Here is a 16,128-nt window from a genome sequence, read left to right on the forward strand (position 1 = left end):
TTTTAGTTTTTAGCATATTTGTTTTAGCTAGTTACTAGGAAGAGGCATGAAGAAACAAGAAATTGAAATTGACAAGAAATTGCATTAAAAACACATTACATATGCTTTCAGGCATTTTTCAGGTACTCCCATTGAAGTCTATTAGGGCTAAAAATGTGCCCCAAAAGAAGCTCATGTACTTTTTCAAGCTTTGAGCGACCCAACGCTCAGGTGCGATTGGGCACTATTGAATATAATGGGAATTTTGATGTAGAGTGTTGACACGTTTCCGGAAACCACTCGAGTGAACCCAAGTTAGCAGTAAAAGCAAACAGTAGTTCTAATCATCCCCCACTTTGTCCAAAACTTGAAAAAAAATGGCTTGACAAAATTTTTTTATTTTTTTTACTACGTAAAGTACCAGTTACATGATTCTTTCATAATCAATTTCAAAACTGAATATATAATTTCTGCCAGTGAACAATGCCTTTCAGCGATGCTACAGATTTTCAAAGCTCTGGCACTTTCCTGCCATCAGCTGTGCTAAATTTCCGAGTTAGGCTTTACTATTTGTAAGCATAAAATATTACCTTTAGTTCAGCCTTCTCTGAAGAACTGAAGAAGAGTTTGGCTTTACTGTCTGCCTGGATCCAGAATGTGTAATTGTTTGTCTCTGGACACACAAAGAATCCGTGTAGCCTTGCACTGTATATAGAGATTTTTTTGTGAATGAATGTAGATGCTAATAATACAGGAAAAAATACACAGTATTTAAACATCATTGCCCAAAATACATTTCCAATTATAGGAGGACTCTGGTGTATGAATTCAACCTCTGAGGATTAAGATCTCCTTCCCATAGTTCCTGCTACAAGGAAGGCAAGCAAGACCATGACTTTCAGGGTAAACATTAGGATTTGTGTATTGGATTGGTCTGGTTTAGGCACTATGTTGCTTCCAGGCAATGTCAGGGGAAAAAGAAAGATCGACCTAATATCTGAACTCCAACACAAATTAAAGCAGTAGCGTGGCTCCAGGGCCGGTGCTAGACTGTTTTACACCCTAGGCAAGATCAGCTACTTGCGCCCCCCCCAAAAAAAAAAAGGAAGGGGTTAAAAACTGCTCTATGTCATATCCAGTGACCCTGATCTGATGGTTCCTCCATGTAATGCTGTCATACCCAGTGATCCCAATGTTCCTCTATGTCACATCAGGGGTCCCTGATGTTCCTCCATGTCATACCCGGAGACCCTAATGTTTTTCCATGTCACATCTGGGGACCCTGATGTTCCTCCATGTCACACCTGGGGACCCTGATGTTCCTCCATGTCACACCTGGGGACCCTGATGTTCCTCCATGTCACACCTGGGGACCTCAATCCCCCATGGTACACCCAGGGATCCCAATTCCTCATGGCACACCTGGTGACCCCATTTACATTTGTGACCCCTCTCCCCCATGTCACACCTGGTGACTCCGATTACCCATGGCATACCTGGTGACCGCAATTCTCTTTCACACCAGGGATACTCCATGTCACACCCAGGGACCCTGATCCCCTGTTCTGGGGACACTTACTGGGCAGTATGAAGAGAGTGGCCTGCACTCTGCCCTCCTTCACCATGATCATGCTTATTCCTTCTCCCAGGACGCTCCTCTCCTGGACCACAGTGCTCACCACAGCTCCAACCGGCTCCTGGTGGAGGGAGAAGCAGCAGTCAGAGAGCTCCGCACCTCCTTCATCACCAACATCCTCAGACCATTCCGTTGTCTAGTCGCTTCTGCTCCAGTAAAGGTGCCGTCCTCCCGTGCCGAGCTCTGGCTCAGGTTCAGCTCTCCTCCACTCCCTGCTTAATACCGACCCAGGGAAATGAACGGCTGCCCACCAGCTCAGATTAAAGAGTCACTTCCCGCCCAGGGATTAGGCCGCTCAGCTCCAGACGAAGAGGATTATTATGCAGCTAGCACTCCGGTGGGCTCCTTTCCTGCCCCTTGGGGCTCCCCCAACAATGGTGGAAAGCCAGGGCCTGGTAGTTTTACCACTGCCCCAGACACCTGGCATCTTCCTCTGTCCCTTCTTCCTCCCCCACTGCCGCCCCTTTCCTCAGCTCACAAGGATCATTCATGATGGAGCGTGAGTGCTGATTCGTGGCTGCGCCCCTAGGTGGCAATGCGCCCTAGGCGGCTGACTAGTTTGCCTAGTGGAAGCACCAGCCCTGCGTGGCTCCTCCCTGGAGCTGCTGGATTATAACAGGCTTTCCTGCCTTTCTACTAGTGACCTGCTATGTAGCTGCAGCCTGCACCCGAACGCCCGCTGACTCACCAATGGCAACAGAGAGAAAGAATTCAGTAACTTTAATCCTTTTTTATTTTTTGCATTTTTTGGCTTTGTTGTCTAAGTGAGAGATGGTTAGCGGTACAGGATACCCAAACACAGCAGCAACTATTCTGCCCAGTAGACTTCTCTGTCAATGCTTTAGGCCCAGACAGGCTACACTCTTCAAGTATCTTTTAACATCTGCCAAAGCAGCTGAACAACTTTTTATGCCTCTGCCACAGACTTATTTAGATTCTGTAGGTCCAGACAGGTGACTACTTTCCAGTTTCCTTGGCATCTGCCACATGCCAAGTTAGGACCCTTCAAGCCTCTGCCATAGGCCAGATTAGGACTTTTCAGGCCTTTGCCACAGGCCAGATTAGGACTTTTCAGACTTCTGCCACAGGCCAGATTAAGACTCTTCAGGCCTCTGCCATTGGTTAGTAAGACTCTTAAAGCATCTGCCATGGGCCAGGTTAGAACTTTCAGGTCTATGCCACAGACCAGGTTAGAACTCCTCAGGCCTATGCCACAGGCCAGGTTAGGGCTCCTCAGACCTATGCCACAGGCCAGATAAGGGCTTCTCAGGTTTCTGCCACAGGCCAGGTTAGGACCCTTCAGGCCTTTGCCACAGGCCTGGTTAAGACTATTCGGGCCTCTGCCAGAGGGCAGGTTAGGACTTGTCACATCTTTGCCACAGGCCAAAATAGGACTCTTCAGGCCTCTGCCACAGGCCAGGTTAGGACTTTTCAGGCCTTTGCCACAGACCAGGTAAGGAGTCTTCTGGCCTCTTCCACAGGCCAGTTTAGTACTTTCTAGGCATTGCCTGGAAACGAAGAGAGCAAACACATTGACTCTGGCTTCCTCCTCCAGACAAGGGGCTTGGTAGGGGAGACTTGACATCTCTGCAGCTACTGTACATCTTCCCCAGGTAGCAGCCTGGCAAGCAAGGACTAGATTACACTCATATCCTCACCAGGATAGACTGGGGGCAAGAACCTTTTTTTAGAAGGTCTCTCTAAAGATTGATCCTCTTCCTCAGCCCATATCACTGGCTTAAATCTCTCAGTGATTGGCCTGAGACAAAATAAATAGTCATAACCCAATACATTTTATCTTCTCGCTTTGCCTACTGGAGAACTCTTACAGAACCAATCAGCATCATGGAGCATAGGATAAACCTAACAAACCGAGGTAACTGCAAACCCTACATTTAGATAAACACACTCCAGCTTAAAGTAGGAGGGCGCCCTAACACTAAAATCTCTAAAATGACAGGCATCCACAATCTCAGACTAACCTATCTAGCCCTGTAAAGAAGAAATCGCTATATATACCTTTTCTGAAGCCACTCCGGTCCAGTCCCACGCTGAGCTGTCAGCGACGGCTTCACCGTTGAGGCTTGTGCAGAGGAGGCAGCAACAATAGCCCAATAGTAACTCTATGGGTGACGTCACTTCCCTGGCATTTCACAACCATTGTCAGCTGTCTCCTGCAGCTTCAAAAAAGGTATGTATAGCAATTTCTTCTTTACAGGGCTAGATAGGTTAGTCTTAGATTGTGGATGCCTGTCGATTTACAGATTTTAGTTTTAGGGTGAACTTCTACTTTAAGGCATGGTACCTACACTATAATTAAATGTATTTTACTTTAATCTAGTATAGGTACCTGAATCTCACTTGGTATCAGTCTCTTATAATCCCTGTACAAAAAAAACACAAGACTGGGAGAGGGAGGGGTAGAGCTGTGAGCCAATCCAGAATGCTGCATACACATGTACTGACATGAACATGTGCTTGTAAGAGTGGTAGGGTTTAGGGGCTACATGATGATAAAGTGTTAGTCACATCCTCCATACTTCCCTCCTCGTTGGGTGCCAAGCAAGGGTCACATGGGAGGCTTACCCCAGGATGGGTTTCTCTGGCTGCGCTGGGCACCTAGAACAGGGCAACATCTTGCACATGGGGTATCTTTGCTGTGAGGTGCTCACCATTCACTTTCAGGGATAGCACCACTTTAAGACAGAACTCTGACTCAGGGATAGCCGTACACTGTGTACACTTGAACAGTACATTTGTACACTTCATGTTAATGTACATCACTACTGACACTTGTTGCATTTAGGAGGACACAGAGAGCCGATGCCCTCTTCACCTATCTAGTGTATCTCCACTCCCAGTAACGCATTGGCTCCTGCTACTGTCAATCCCAGCACATAAGCCAATGAGGAGAGAGTGGGGGTAGGGCCAAGCCATGGTTCTGTATTCTATGGATGCATAGAGCAGGGCTTGGGAGTGGGCATGCACCAGTGCCCCCGTAGCAAGTGGCTTGCTATGGAGGACACTGGCTGAAGAGGAGGAGCCAGGAGCGTCGGTGGGGGACCCGAAATGAGGAGGATTGGGTTGCTCTGTGCAAAACCACTACACAGAGCAGGAAAGTATACCATGTTTTTTTTTTTTTACTGAACCTTTAATGTCACTTGAACTCTTGGACTGTTGTCTTCATACCCCAGTGTGTTTCAACTGACCCAACTGTGAACTATGTGTGTGCCGGTTACTTGCGTTACACCTTTATAGTACCTTCAGACCAGGCAAGGACAAAGTTTCAAAACCTGTAATGGAAACTACAAAGCCTGCAAAAAAAAAGTCAGGTATTACAGCTTATTTCTCTACCATAGACTTAACAAGCATTTAACCCCTCCAGTGCAGGGGAGGCCCCAGTACAAGGATTTTTTTTTGTTTGTTTTAAATCCTGGAGTTCTACTTTAAGCATGTTATATATATATATACCATAAATTATTACAGTGGTGTATGCTCTCAGTTAATTTTCTATCACCTGAAATGGTGCCCTGGTTTCAGCCTGATTTCTGGAGAACTGGCATCTGGGACCATTAATCCATGGAGCAGTAAAGGCTTGTCAGTAATATTTAGATCAGCTGATCCATCCCACAGTTCAAACCGCAACCCCCGGTTACCTGTGTACCAAATTTAAAATATTTAAAGTGTACTTAAACCAATGAACAAGAATGCAATATACTGTACTGTAGCTTACCAATACCAGCCCTCAGATGTGTTGGATGCTTTTGTTTTCAGGCTCGCTGTGGATCCTGACAGCAAAATACTTCCTGTCTAGGGTGACAATGCTCACTCATTTTATTGTATCCAGTAGTGTTGTCACCATAGGACAGGAAGTGTCTAAGCATTATAGAATACCTTCCCTTCATCTCTATAACATAGAGGTGAGGTGTTCTGGAGTCCACAGTTTGAGCTAACAGCAATGTAACCGATAGTGGTTAGTAGTGGCATATCAAACATACACTATATTGTCAAACGTATTGGGAGGCCTGCCTTTACACGCACATGAACTTTAATGGCATCCCAATCTTAGTTCGTAGGGTTCAACATTGAGTTGGCCCACCCTTTGCAGTTATAACAACTTCAGCTCTTCTGGAAAGGCTGTCCACAAGGTTTAGGAGTGTGTCTATGTTTGACCATTCTTCCAGAAGCTCATTTGTCTGCGCTCTAATTCATCCCAAAGGTGTTCTATCAGTTTGAGGCCAGGACTCTGTGCAGGCCAGTCAAGTTCCTCTACCCTAAACTCACTCATTCATGTCTTTATGGACCTTACTTTGTGCACTGGTCCAAATCATTTGGTGGGGGGGTTATGTTGTGGAGTTGTTTTTCAGGGGTTGGGCTTGGCCCCTCAGTTCCAGTGAAGAAAACTCCTAAGGTGTCAGCATACCAAGACATTTTGGACAATTTTATGCTCCCAACTTTGTGAGAACAGTTTGAGGATGGCCCCTTCCTGTTCAAACATGACTGCACACCAATGCACAAAGTAAGGTCTATAAAGACATGGATGAGCGAGTTTAGGGTGGAGAAACTTGACTGGCCTGCACAGCATCCTGACCTCAACCCAATAGAACATCTTTGGGATGAATTAGACCGTAGACTGCGAGCCAGGCCTTCTCATCCGCCATTAGCGCCTGACCTCACAAATGTGCTTCTGGAAGAATGGTCAAACATTACCATAAACACACTCCTAAACCTTGTGGACAGCCTTCCCAGAAGAGTTCAAACTTATTATAGCTGCAAAGGGTGGACCAACTCAATATTGAACCCTACGGACTAAGGCTGGAATGCCATTAAAGTTACATATACATATGGTACTCACAGCCAGTTAAAGCCCAACTACAGGCAGCTAAAAAAACTGTCCCTTGCAGTGCGGCTGTGCAGTGGTAACAGCTTGTTTTGGTTTAAGGGAGATGAGATGCAGTTTTAAATACTGTTTTTGATCCTCCATCAAATGGTGTTAACCCATGCAACAACTGTGGACTATCCCTCAACGTTACCATGTCCATTGCAGGTCTGTGGACCCAGTTTTGGTCTTGATAATGTCAGAACCCTAGACCATAGTGGCAAACATCACAAAAAAAAAATCAAGAAACAGTACTCTTTAAAGAGATAGTAAAAAGTGTGCTTAATCCCCCCCCCCCCCCCCCCCCAAAAAAAACATCATGACTTACCTGGATGAGGTGGATTCTGGATTTGTCCTCCTGGGGCTGTTGTACAGATAATAGCTCTAGGAGAAACAGATCTGATTTTGCATGAGGTTCCTAAGCAGGAATAAATGAACATTGCCAAATTACAAAAACATAAACACTGGATTGACACCTTTCCAAATGCGTCTTCATGTGTGTTATCAACAATCATGCATCATCATGCACTGCCATTGTCAGCTATAAGCCCTATGATGCATGCTAAGGCATCAAAAAAAGGACAACACACATTAACACATTACCCAGCCAACTGAGAATCTGTTGCTCATTTTGACTTTATCCAGTAGTCAACTGACAACCCGCGATCTGGTCCTCGTCTCCCCAGCTGTGGAATATGAACAGACACTCCTATGTCATTGGGTACAATGTAGGATCATTGGTTCTGCTAGTCCTGCATTGGACATGTTGACATGAGGTGGTAATAAGACCAGTCATAGACTGGCAGGAATAACAGCTATGGGGGACTGATTGTCAAAACCAGAAATGGCGGGGAGGAAGTGCGTGGGACTGTTGGTTAATGCTCTAGGAAGAAGAAGCAATTAATTCTTTAAAAGCTGGGGGGAGAGGGGAGATTTTGGTTTGAATTTTTAAATTGCCAGAGATAGGCTTTTTTCCTATGCTTTACCAATGATTAAATGAGAATATTAGGTGCTTATATGCTAATGTTGAGGTTCTTTATATGACAGCTTCACTTGCCTGGATGATTTTGCAGAAATGTTATTAAAGCAAGTTATTTTCCTTGCAATATTTTTTTCCGTAGTGTATATCAGTTGCCTCCAAACTGCAGCCCTTGGGCTGGATGTGGCCCTTTATTTGCCTTTATCTAGCCCTCGGGACACTATTCCTTCTACTGGCACTAACAATTAGGCACTATTCCTCCCAATAACACCAATAATGAGGCACCATTCCTTCCACTGACATCAACATAAGGGCACATGCATTCCACAGACACCAACAACGGGGCACTTTTCCTCCCAGTGACATAAACGATGGGACATTATTCCTCCGATTGAAACCAAGGGTAGGACACTATTCCTCCCAGTGACACCAACGATGGGACACTATTCCTCCCATTCACACCAATGATGGGGTGCATCTGCCTCCCAGTGACGCTAATGATGAGGCAATGTTCCTTCAACTGACACTTATGATGAGTCACTATTCCTTCCACTGACACCAATGAAGGTGCATGTCCCTTCCAAAGACACCAACAAAAGGGCATAATCATTCCACAGACACTAACAATGGGGCACTATTCCTCCCATTGACACCAACGATGGGACTTTATTCCTCCCATTGACACCAAGGATGGGACGCTATACCTCCCAGTGACACTAATGATAGGACACTATTCCTCCCATTGACACCATCGATGGGACTTTATTCCTCCCATTGACACCAAGGATGGGATGCTATACCTCCCAGTGACACTAACGATAGGATACTATTGCTCTCATTGACAGTAATGATGGGGCACTATTCCTCCGAGTGACACCAACGATGGAACACTATTGTTCCCAAGCAATGTGGATGCAGGGATCTCTCCCACTGAGCTATTGTATTCTGCTAGTAGGGACTCTTCCCTGTCAGAATACACTGATCAGCGCTGTAGTCATTAGCTAAAAGAGTGGATTGAATTCTGGCTTTCCAGCATAACTGTTTGACAGAAGCTAATCATTAGACCAGATTCTGTTGAATCAGCAGTACTCATGGACCAAAAGTCAGCCGGAATCTGCTTAACCGGGCAATTTTTAATCTGTGTATATACCCTGCTTAAAGAACAGTTAACTAGCCCCCTTGTTTAGAATATTTGGAGAACCCTGGTGTGAATAGACAGTCACCTAATATTTCTCAGCTGAGCATTTAAAAAAATAAAAATAAATAAAAGAAATCATTCAATAAAACATAATGTATTTTTTAAATGCAACTAGGGATCCAATTTTGTCTTGATATGAACCTCTCATAATTCCCTGTACATGAAGATTCAGAATGTGCTGCAAAAGAGCATTCTAATAGAAGGAGAGAGCAGAATGAGTGGAGTGATGGTTCATCAGTTTATCTTTTGCTTCTTCATTGTCCAATCAGCATGTCGGGGGTGTGTTCTTGATCAGGCTGCATTGCTGCAGTGGAGGTAAAGGGCCTGGCTGTACTGTCCGGCAGAAATGTGTATTTCAACTGCATGTTCAGCAGCTTGCTGGAGTCTACTATTAGCTTACTGGTGAAAAAAGATATATATATATATATATATATATATATATATATATATATATATATATATATATATATATATATATATATATATATATATATATATATATAAATTATAAATATATTCTAATATATCTATAATATATAAATTATATATATATATATATATATATATATATATATATATATATATACATTTTTTTTATATATTTATTGAGTTTTCACAATAACAAAATAGAAACAAACATATACTATAGAGCTGTAGAGCCTTAAGCAAAGACACTGTATACTATGAAAAAGTTATATTTTAATACCTGCTGCAAAGGCTTTAACTGGATACTGAAAGAAATCCCCAGTAATAGTGATATCTGTCCCACCGCCTATACTGCCAGACTCTGGACTCACTGATAAGATCTCTAAGGAGGAAAAAATAAATACAGCGTAAGTTTTATGTGTAGATAAAAAATACTGTAAAAACCAATAATAGCAAAGAATCCACACACCTAGTAGAGATGATCAAGTAGGTGACAGAGGGAAATCAGTATAAGTCATCTTTTGATTGACAAGCAGAGCCAGTGATTGATAGGACCATAAGGCACATGGTAGTCCCCGGTGGATGTTACCTGCCCGCCTGCCTGCCCCACCACTATTTTCCTAATTCGAGAAGGTGAGAGAAGAGTGTTTTTTTGTCTCTAAACAATGAGATAAGTGAGAAGGCAGGTGGAAGTAGAGTGACAGTCAAGCAATTGCATATCTGACCCGACCCAGGAGACGTGTGGGCCAAAAAGCATCCATAGGCAACTTGGGCCACTAGGTGGAACTAAAAACACACAAACTCTATTTCCAAAGCTGTTTCCACCAACTGTCTCCCCAGTTTTGGATAAAGTAGTGAATCCTTAAAACCCCTGTCAGATTTTTTTATTGGTGTCTGTGAGGAATATATTTAAACAAAAGTATATTTTATGCCTAGAGTTCAGCTTTCAACGAAATTGTATGAATGATAACACATACAGGTGCATCTCATAAAATTAGAATATCATCAAAAAGTTAATTTATTTCAGTAATTCAATTCAAAAAAGTGAAACTCATTTATTTTATATAGATGTGTTATACTATATATCACAGAGTGATATATTTCAACCATTTCTTTCTTTTAATTTTGATGATTGTGGCTTACAGCTAGTGAAAACCCCAAATTCTGTATCTTAGAAAATTAGAATATTACATAAGACCAGTATACTATGCACTCAATACTTGGTCAGGGCTCCTTTTCCATTAATTACTGCATCAATGATATGGAGGCAATCAGCCTGTGGCACTGCTGAGGTGTTATGGAAGCCAAGGTTTCTTTGATAGTAGCCTGCAGCTCATCTGCATTGTTGGGTCTGGTGTCTCTCACCGTCCGCTTGACAATACCCCACAGATTCTCTATGGGGTTTAAGTCAGACGAGTTTGCTGGCCAATCAAGCACAGTGATACCATGATCATTAAACCAGGTATTGGTACTTTTGGCAGTGAGGGCAGGGCCAAGTTCTGCTGGAAAAAGAAATCATCATCTCCATAAAGCTGGTCAGCAAAGGGAAGCATGAAGTGCTCTAGAATTTCCTGGTAGAGCGCTGAGCTGACTTTGGACTTGATAAAACACAGTGGACAACACCAGCAGATGACATGGCTCCCCAAATCATCACGGACTGTGGAAAATGTTGCATTTCATTTGGAAATCAAGGTCCCAGAGTCTGGAGGAAGGGTGGAGAGGCACAGAATCCAAGTTGCATGAGGTTCAGTGTGAGGTTTCCACAGTCCGTGATGATTTGGGGAGCCATGTCATCTGCTGGTGTTGATTCATTGTGTTTTATCAATCATCAAAACATCAAAATTAAAAGAAAGAAATGTTAATTACTGCATCAATGATATGGAGGCAATCAGCCTGTGGCACTGCTAAGATGTTATGGAAGCCAAGGTTTCTTTGATAGCGGCCTTCAGCTCATCTGCATTGTTGGGTCTGGTGTCTCTCATCGTCCGCTTAACAATACCCCACAGATTCTCTCTATGGGTTTTAGGTCAGATGAGTTTGCTGGCCAATCAAGCACAGTGATACCATCAAAATTAAAAGAAAGAAATACTTGAAATATATCAATCAACTGAAACTCCTCTATAAAATGCATGAGTTTCACTTTTGAATTGAATCACTGAAATATATTAACTTTTTGATGATATTGTAATTTTATGTGATGCACCTGTATATCTGATAGATTTGCAGATGGCATTGTACCTGAGTGTGTTTGATAGAGGAAGAGTTCCTGTTTAGCACTGATGTGCCAGGAATCTTTGCTCATTATGGACCTGTTCAGAGGAAAATACACAGAAGGTAATTTTTTTACATATTGCCAACATATTTTGTAATAATACAGTAAAATAAATAGATTATTAACAACACAGAACATAAAAGAAAACAAGAGGTAAAAGTGCCCTGATAACTGCAGACAGCAAATCTATTAGAGAACAAACAAGTAATACAAAAAGGCAAAAAAATCCTAAAACAGAAAAAAGATTGACCTGTGAAATGTAAATTTGTCATTGGTTTGGACCAATGATGAATTAACGTCACCAACCCCCCTCTCATCGTCCTGCATGTATACTTTTCCATTTTCTTTTATATTTGCCTATTTTTATGTCCCGTAGCAAGTCATAAGATGTGCAGGGTCATCTTCCCCTAATTTATTCTGGCCATTGAAATGAATTAACGCTTAAGTGCTAAACTCTGCTGGGTGTGGAAATGTGTTGGCTGTGGGTTTTTTTAATTCTGCCTCTAAACACCCTTGCCTCTTAAGGGCTACATGTGCATGAACATAGTCTAACATGCAGCGACGTTTAGAGGCAGAAAAAAAAAACACTAGATGCCCCTAATAGCAGCGCTGAAAAGGTCCATTTTGCATGAGACCTAAAGAGTTTGCTGCGTAGTTAAAAAAAAAACAGTGACGATCGCTTTTAGTCTGCTGCCACTTAAATTGTGATCTGACGAGCTGGAAAATCTTTGTGCAGGGTGTGTCGCATTTGATGTTTGTGTGTATATATATATATATATATATATATATATATATATATATATACTGTATATGCACTATATTACCAAAAGCATTGGGACACCTCCCTTTACACGCACATGAACTTCAATGGCATCCCAGTCTTAGTCTGTAGGGTTCAATATTGAGTTGGCCCACCCTTTGCAACTATAACAACTTTATCTCTTGTGGGAAGACTGTCCACAAGGATTAGGAGTGTGTCAATGGGAATGTTTGACCATTCTTCCAGAAGTGCATTTGTGAGGTTAGGCACTGATGTTGCAGAGAAGGCCTGGCTTGCAGTCTCCGCTCTAATTCATCCCAAAGGTGTTCTACCAGGGTTGAGGTCAGGACTCTGTGCAGGCCAGTCAAATTCCTCCACCCCAAACTCACTCATCCATGTCTTTATGGACATTAAACTCCTGCCCATTTACAAAACACACAGCTCCACGTTTTATTTTGTACATAGCAAAGAGGAGAGGGAGGGGAAGACATGGGGTCTATGAGAACTGCAGAGCTTACATCCACGGTGGTACTGAAGTACAGCAGGAGCTGCACTTCCCTGGCATGTAAACTATCACACAGACAGAAGAAAAAGGCTGTAGAAAGACAAAACAACATACCTTCCTTTATTGAATACAGAAAAAGTCAAATTCTGGGATCCTATCATAGACAAAAAATATAATGGTTAGCACGAGTTTGAAAAACATTAAAGCGTCAAGATAAAAAAAAAATCACCAAGGACCAATGCACTTTCTCTATGAACTCGGAGTAATTCTTTTTTTTTTCAGAAGCCACTGAAAAAATCCAGTATGATGGCATTTATAATTACCATCATTTAAAATGAGTTTTTTCCTCTGTTTTCCGGAATCATATAATTCTGATTACAAAAACAAAAAATTAGAAGAAAACATATTACTTTATTTAACCACTTCCTGCCCACCCTATAGCTGAAATACAGCTACAGCGCAAGCCTAATTTGCCGGGACGGCGTACATGGATGTCCTCCCATGATCATGCTGCCCATGTGCTCTCTGCAGCGCACGGGCAGCGTGCTCTGTGATCAGCTGACTCAGCTGATCACAGATCAGGGTAAAGGACCAATCCCAGAAGCCCTGTACCACGTGATCAGCTGTGTCCAATGACAGGTGATCACAGAAATACAAACCAGTTATCGGCTTTCCTTTCCTCACACTGACAGCATAAGGAGAGAAAAGGAGAGCTGACGACCAGATTGTTTTAAAGGAACATTGACACTGATAATCAGGGCACTGATTATCAGTAACAAAAAAAGGGAGAAAGATACCTGTGCTCAGAATTACATCAAGATAGCATAGGCAGCCAGCTCAATAGGTAGATTACAAACCCATACAATGATAGCAATAAAGCAGATTTGACTGTCACTTTTGGGTGATCATACGCTTTCCCCAATACACACTGGTGATTGGATGATCTGGACTGGTTTCCTCCCTCTCCTCCGTCAACTCCATCTAAGACTTTGGGACTTTTGTCTATACTGTTTTTTGTATATTTGCATATTTTTTATATATGTATTTAATTTTGGCGCTGCTCCCATTTTATTACTGATTATCAGTGTCCTGATTATCAGTGCAGTCTCAAAAGTGTCCACCAGTGCTGCCAACCAGTGCCCACCAGTGTTGCCCATCAGTGCCCATTAGTGCCGCCTATCAGTGCCTCTCCATCAGTGCCCACCAGTGCCACTTCATCAGTGCTCACCAGTGCCTATCAGTGCCTCCTATTAGTGCCTATCAGTGCCCATCAGTGCCGCCTCATCAGTGCAGCCTCACCAGTGCACATAAGCAAAGGAGAAAAATTACTTGTTTTGCTACATTTTGTAACAAACTACTGTATAAATAAAAAAATGTTTTCAAAATTTTCAATCTTATTTTGTTTGTTTAGTGAAAAGTAGAAAACCCAGCATTGATTTTAAACCACCAAAGGAAAGCTCTATTTGTGTAAAAAAAATGATAAAAATTGTATATAGGTTACAGCATTGCATGACCACGCAATTGTCATTCAAAATGTGACAGTGCTGAAAGCTGAAAATTGGCCTAGGCCGGAAGGGGGTGAAAGTCCCTGGTAGGCATGTGGTTAAATTTTATTTGTTTATTTAAAAAAAATATTTTTTCTGAAATAACTATTTCTATAATATATGATGTGGCCCTCTTTCTGGTTACCACACTGTTGCAATGTCTGTGTGCTGTGTACTATGGCAAAAGGCTGAGCCATCTTCATTACCTCAGTGCTCAGCAAATCTGATTGAAAGCAAATGCATCAATGCAGCAGTAATGTGCACAATGTAACACGTCACATTGGGAAGGTCTTCATTTGGTTGCATTAAATGAAAAATGAAAGGTCACAGCAGGCTAAACTGCAGCATGCAGGACATTTTCAAAATGTGCAGAGAAGCAAGAGTTAAAAGGACTGCACCGATCAAATAACAAGAATCAAAGAAGACCAAACAGGTGGTCAGTACTCCACGAATCCATTACAGAAGCATGTCTCAAGCAGGTGGTTTCTGTAGTGTAGTGGTTATCACGTTCGCCTAACACGCGAAAGGTCCCCGGTTCGAAACCGGGCAGAAACACTGCTGCTCATGTGAGTGTATTTTTTTACCCCAAGCTATACCTGCACTTTCCAACCATCATACTTTGGCTTAGACTTTGGATTTGGCTGCAAAGGTAACTATCAACAATCCTCTACAGCAGCGGTCTCCAAACTTGTGAAACAAAGAGCCAGTTTACCATCCTTCAGACTTTAAGGGGCCAGACTGTGGCCAGTGAGAGTAAAATAATTAGTAATGTCTGTGGTCAGTAAGAGGAGGAATTGCGCCTCATAAATGGGTATTAGTAATAGGAATAATGCCTTATCCTTGGTGTCAGTGGAAGGAATAATGCCCCATCATTGGTGTCAGTGGGAGGAATAATGCCCCATCATTGGTGTCAGTGGGAGGAATGTATAATGTATAATTTTCAATAAAGGTTACTGTTGAAAATAAAAAAAAATAAAAAATATCCTGCTCTCTTTGTATTATTTCCTTTGTGTGAAATACCTGATTATCCTGCTTTGTCAGCCTGCTTTTCTTTTTCAAACTGATCACGTTAGGCATAAAAGCACATCCTTCCCTGCATGGTCAGCTTTCTGACTGTGCTGGGCGAACAGCCTGCCTGTCCTCCAATGATCAGACTTGTGCTGCTGATGCAGCCGAAAACAGAGGTTGCGTGATCACTTATAAAAAAAAAAAAAGGATTTGTAGTGCTTACATATATTGTGTATGTGTATGTGTATATATATATATATACAGTATCTCACAAAAGTGAGCACATCCTCCCATTTTTGTAAATATTTTATTGCATCTTTTCATGTGACACACTCGAAAGTAAAAATTTCCAAATTGGGCCCAATTAGCCATTTTCCCTCCCCTCCCCCGGTGTGTTACATTTGGTATTATCCCTCTCTCTCTCTCATACTGGTCACTGGATGCTCAACATGGCACCTCATGGCAAAGAATTCTCTGAGGATCTGAAAAAAAATAATTGTTGCTGTACATAAAGATGGCCTAGGCTATAAGAAGATTGCCAAGACCCTGAAACTGAGCTGCAGCACGGTGGCCAAGACCATACAGCGGTTTACCAGGACAGGTTCAACTCAAAACAGGCCTCTCCATGGTCGACCAAAGAAGTTGAGTGCCCGTGCTCAGCATCATATCCAGAGGTTGTCTTTGGGAAATAGAGGAATGAGTGCTGCCAGTGTTGCTGCAGAGGTTGAAGGAGTGGGGGGTCAGCGTGTCAGTACTCACACCATACGCCGCACACTGCATCAAATTGGTGTATATGGCTGTCATCCCAGAAGGAAGCCTCCTCTAAAGATGATGAACAAGAAAGCCCGCAAACAGTTTGCTGAAGACAAGCAGACTAAGGACATGGATTACTGGAACCATATCCTGTGGTCTGATGAGACCAAGATAAACTTAGTTGGTTAG

General features: G+C 42.6%; 1 protein-coding gene across 3 annotated transcripts in view; it reads right to left on the reverse strand.

Moving 5' to 3' along the window:
• The window catches only part of PKHD1 (PKHD1 ciliary IPT domain containing fibrocystin/polyductin), a 1,006,139-nt gene that overhangs the window by 933,720 nt on the left and 56,291 nt on the right, over nucleotides 1-16,128 (reverse strand). For all 3 annotated transcript variants that reach the window (XM_082249887.1, XM_082249888.1, XM_082249886.1), the window contains exons 10-15: nucleotides 12,749-12,788; nucleotides 11,336-11,406; nucleotides 9,378-9,479; nucleotides 6,823-6,912; nucleotides 5,133-5,271; nucleotides 570-684 (exon numbers count right to left, since the gene is read on the reverse strand). In XM_082249887.1, the coding sequence (XP_082106013.1) occupies nucleotides 570-684; nucleotides 5,133-5,271; nucleotides 6,823-6,912; nucleotides 9,378-9,479; nucleotides 11,336-11,406; nucleotides 12,749-12,788 (557 nt within the window). The remainder of the gene's footprint in view (nucleotides 1-569; nucleotides 685-5,132; nucleotides 5,272-6,822; nucleotides 6,913-9,377; nucleotides 9,480-11,335; nucleotides 11,407-12,748; nucleotides 12,789-16,128) is intronic.

Source organism: Pelophylax lessonae, assembly GCF_965119305.1.
Source record: "Pelophylax lessonae genome assembly, chromosome: 3".
NCBI lineage: Eukaryota > Metazoa > Chordata > Amphibia > Anura > Ranidae > Pelophylax > Pelophylax lessonae.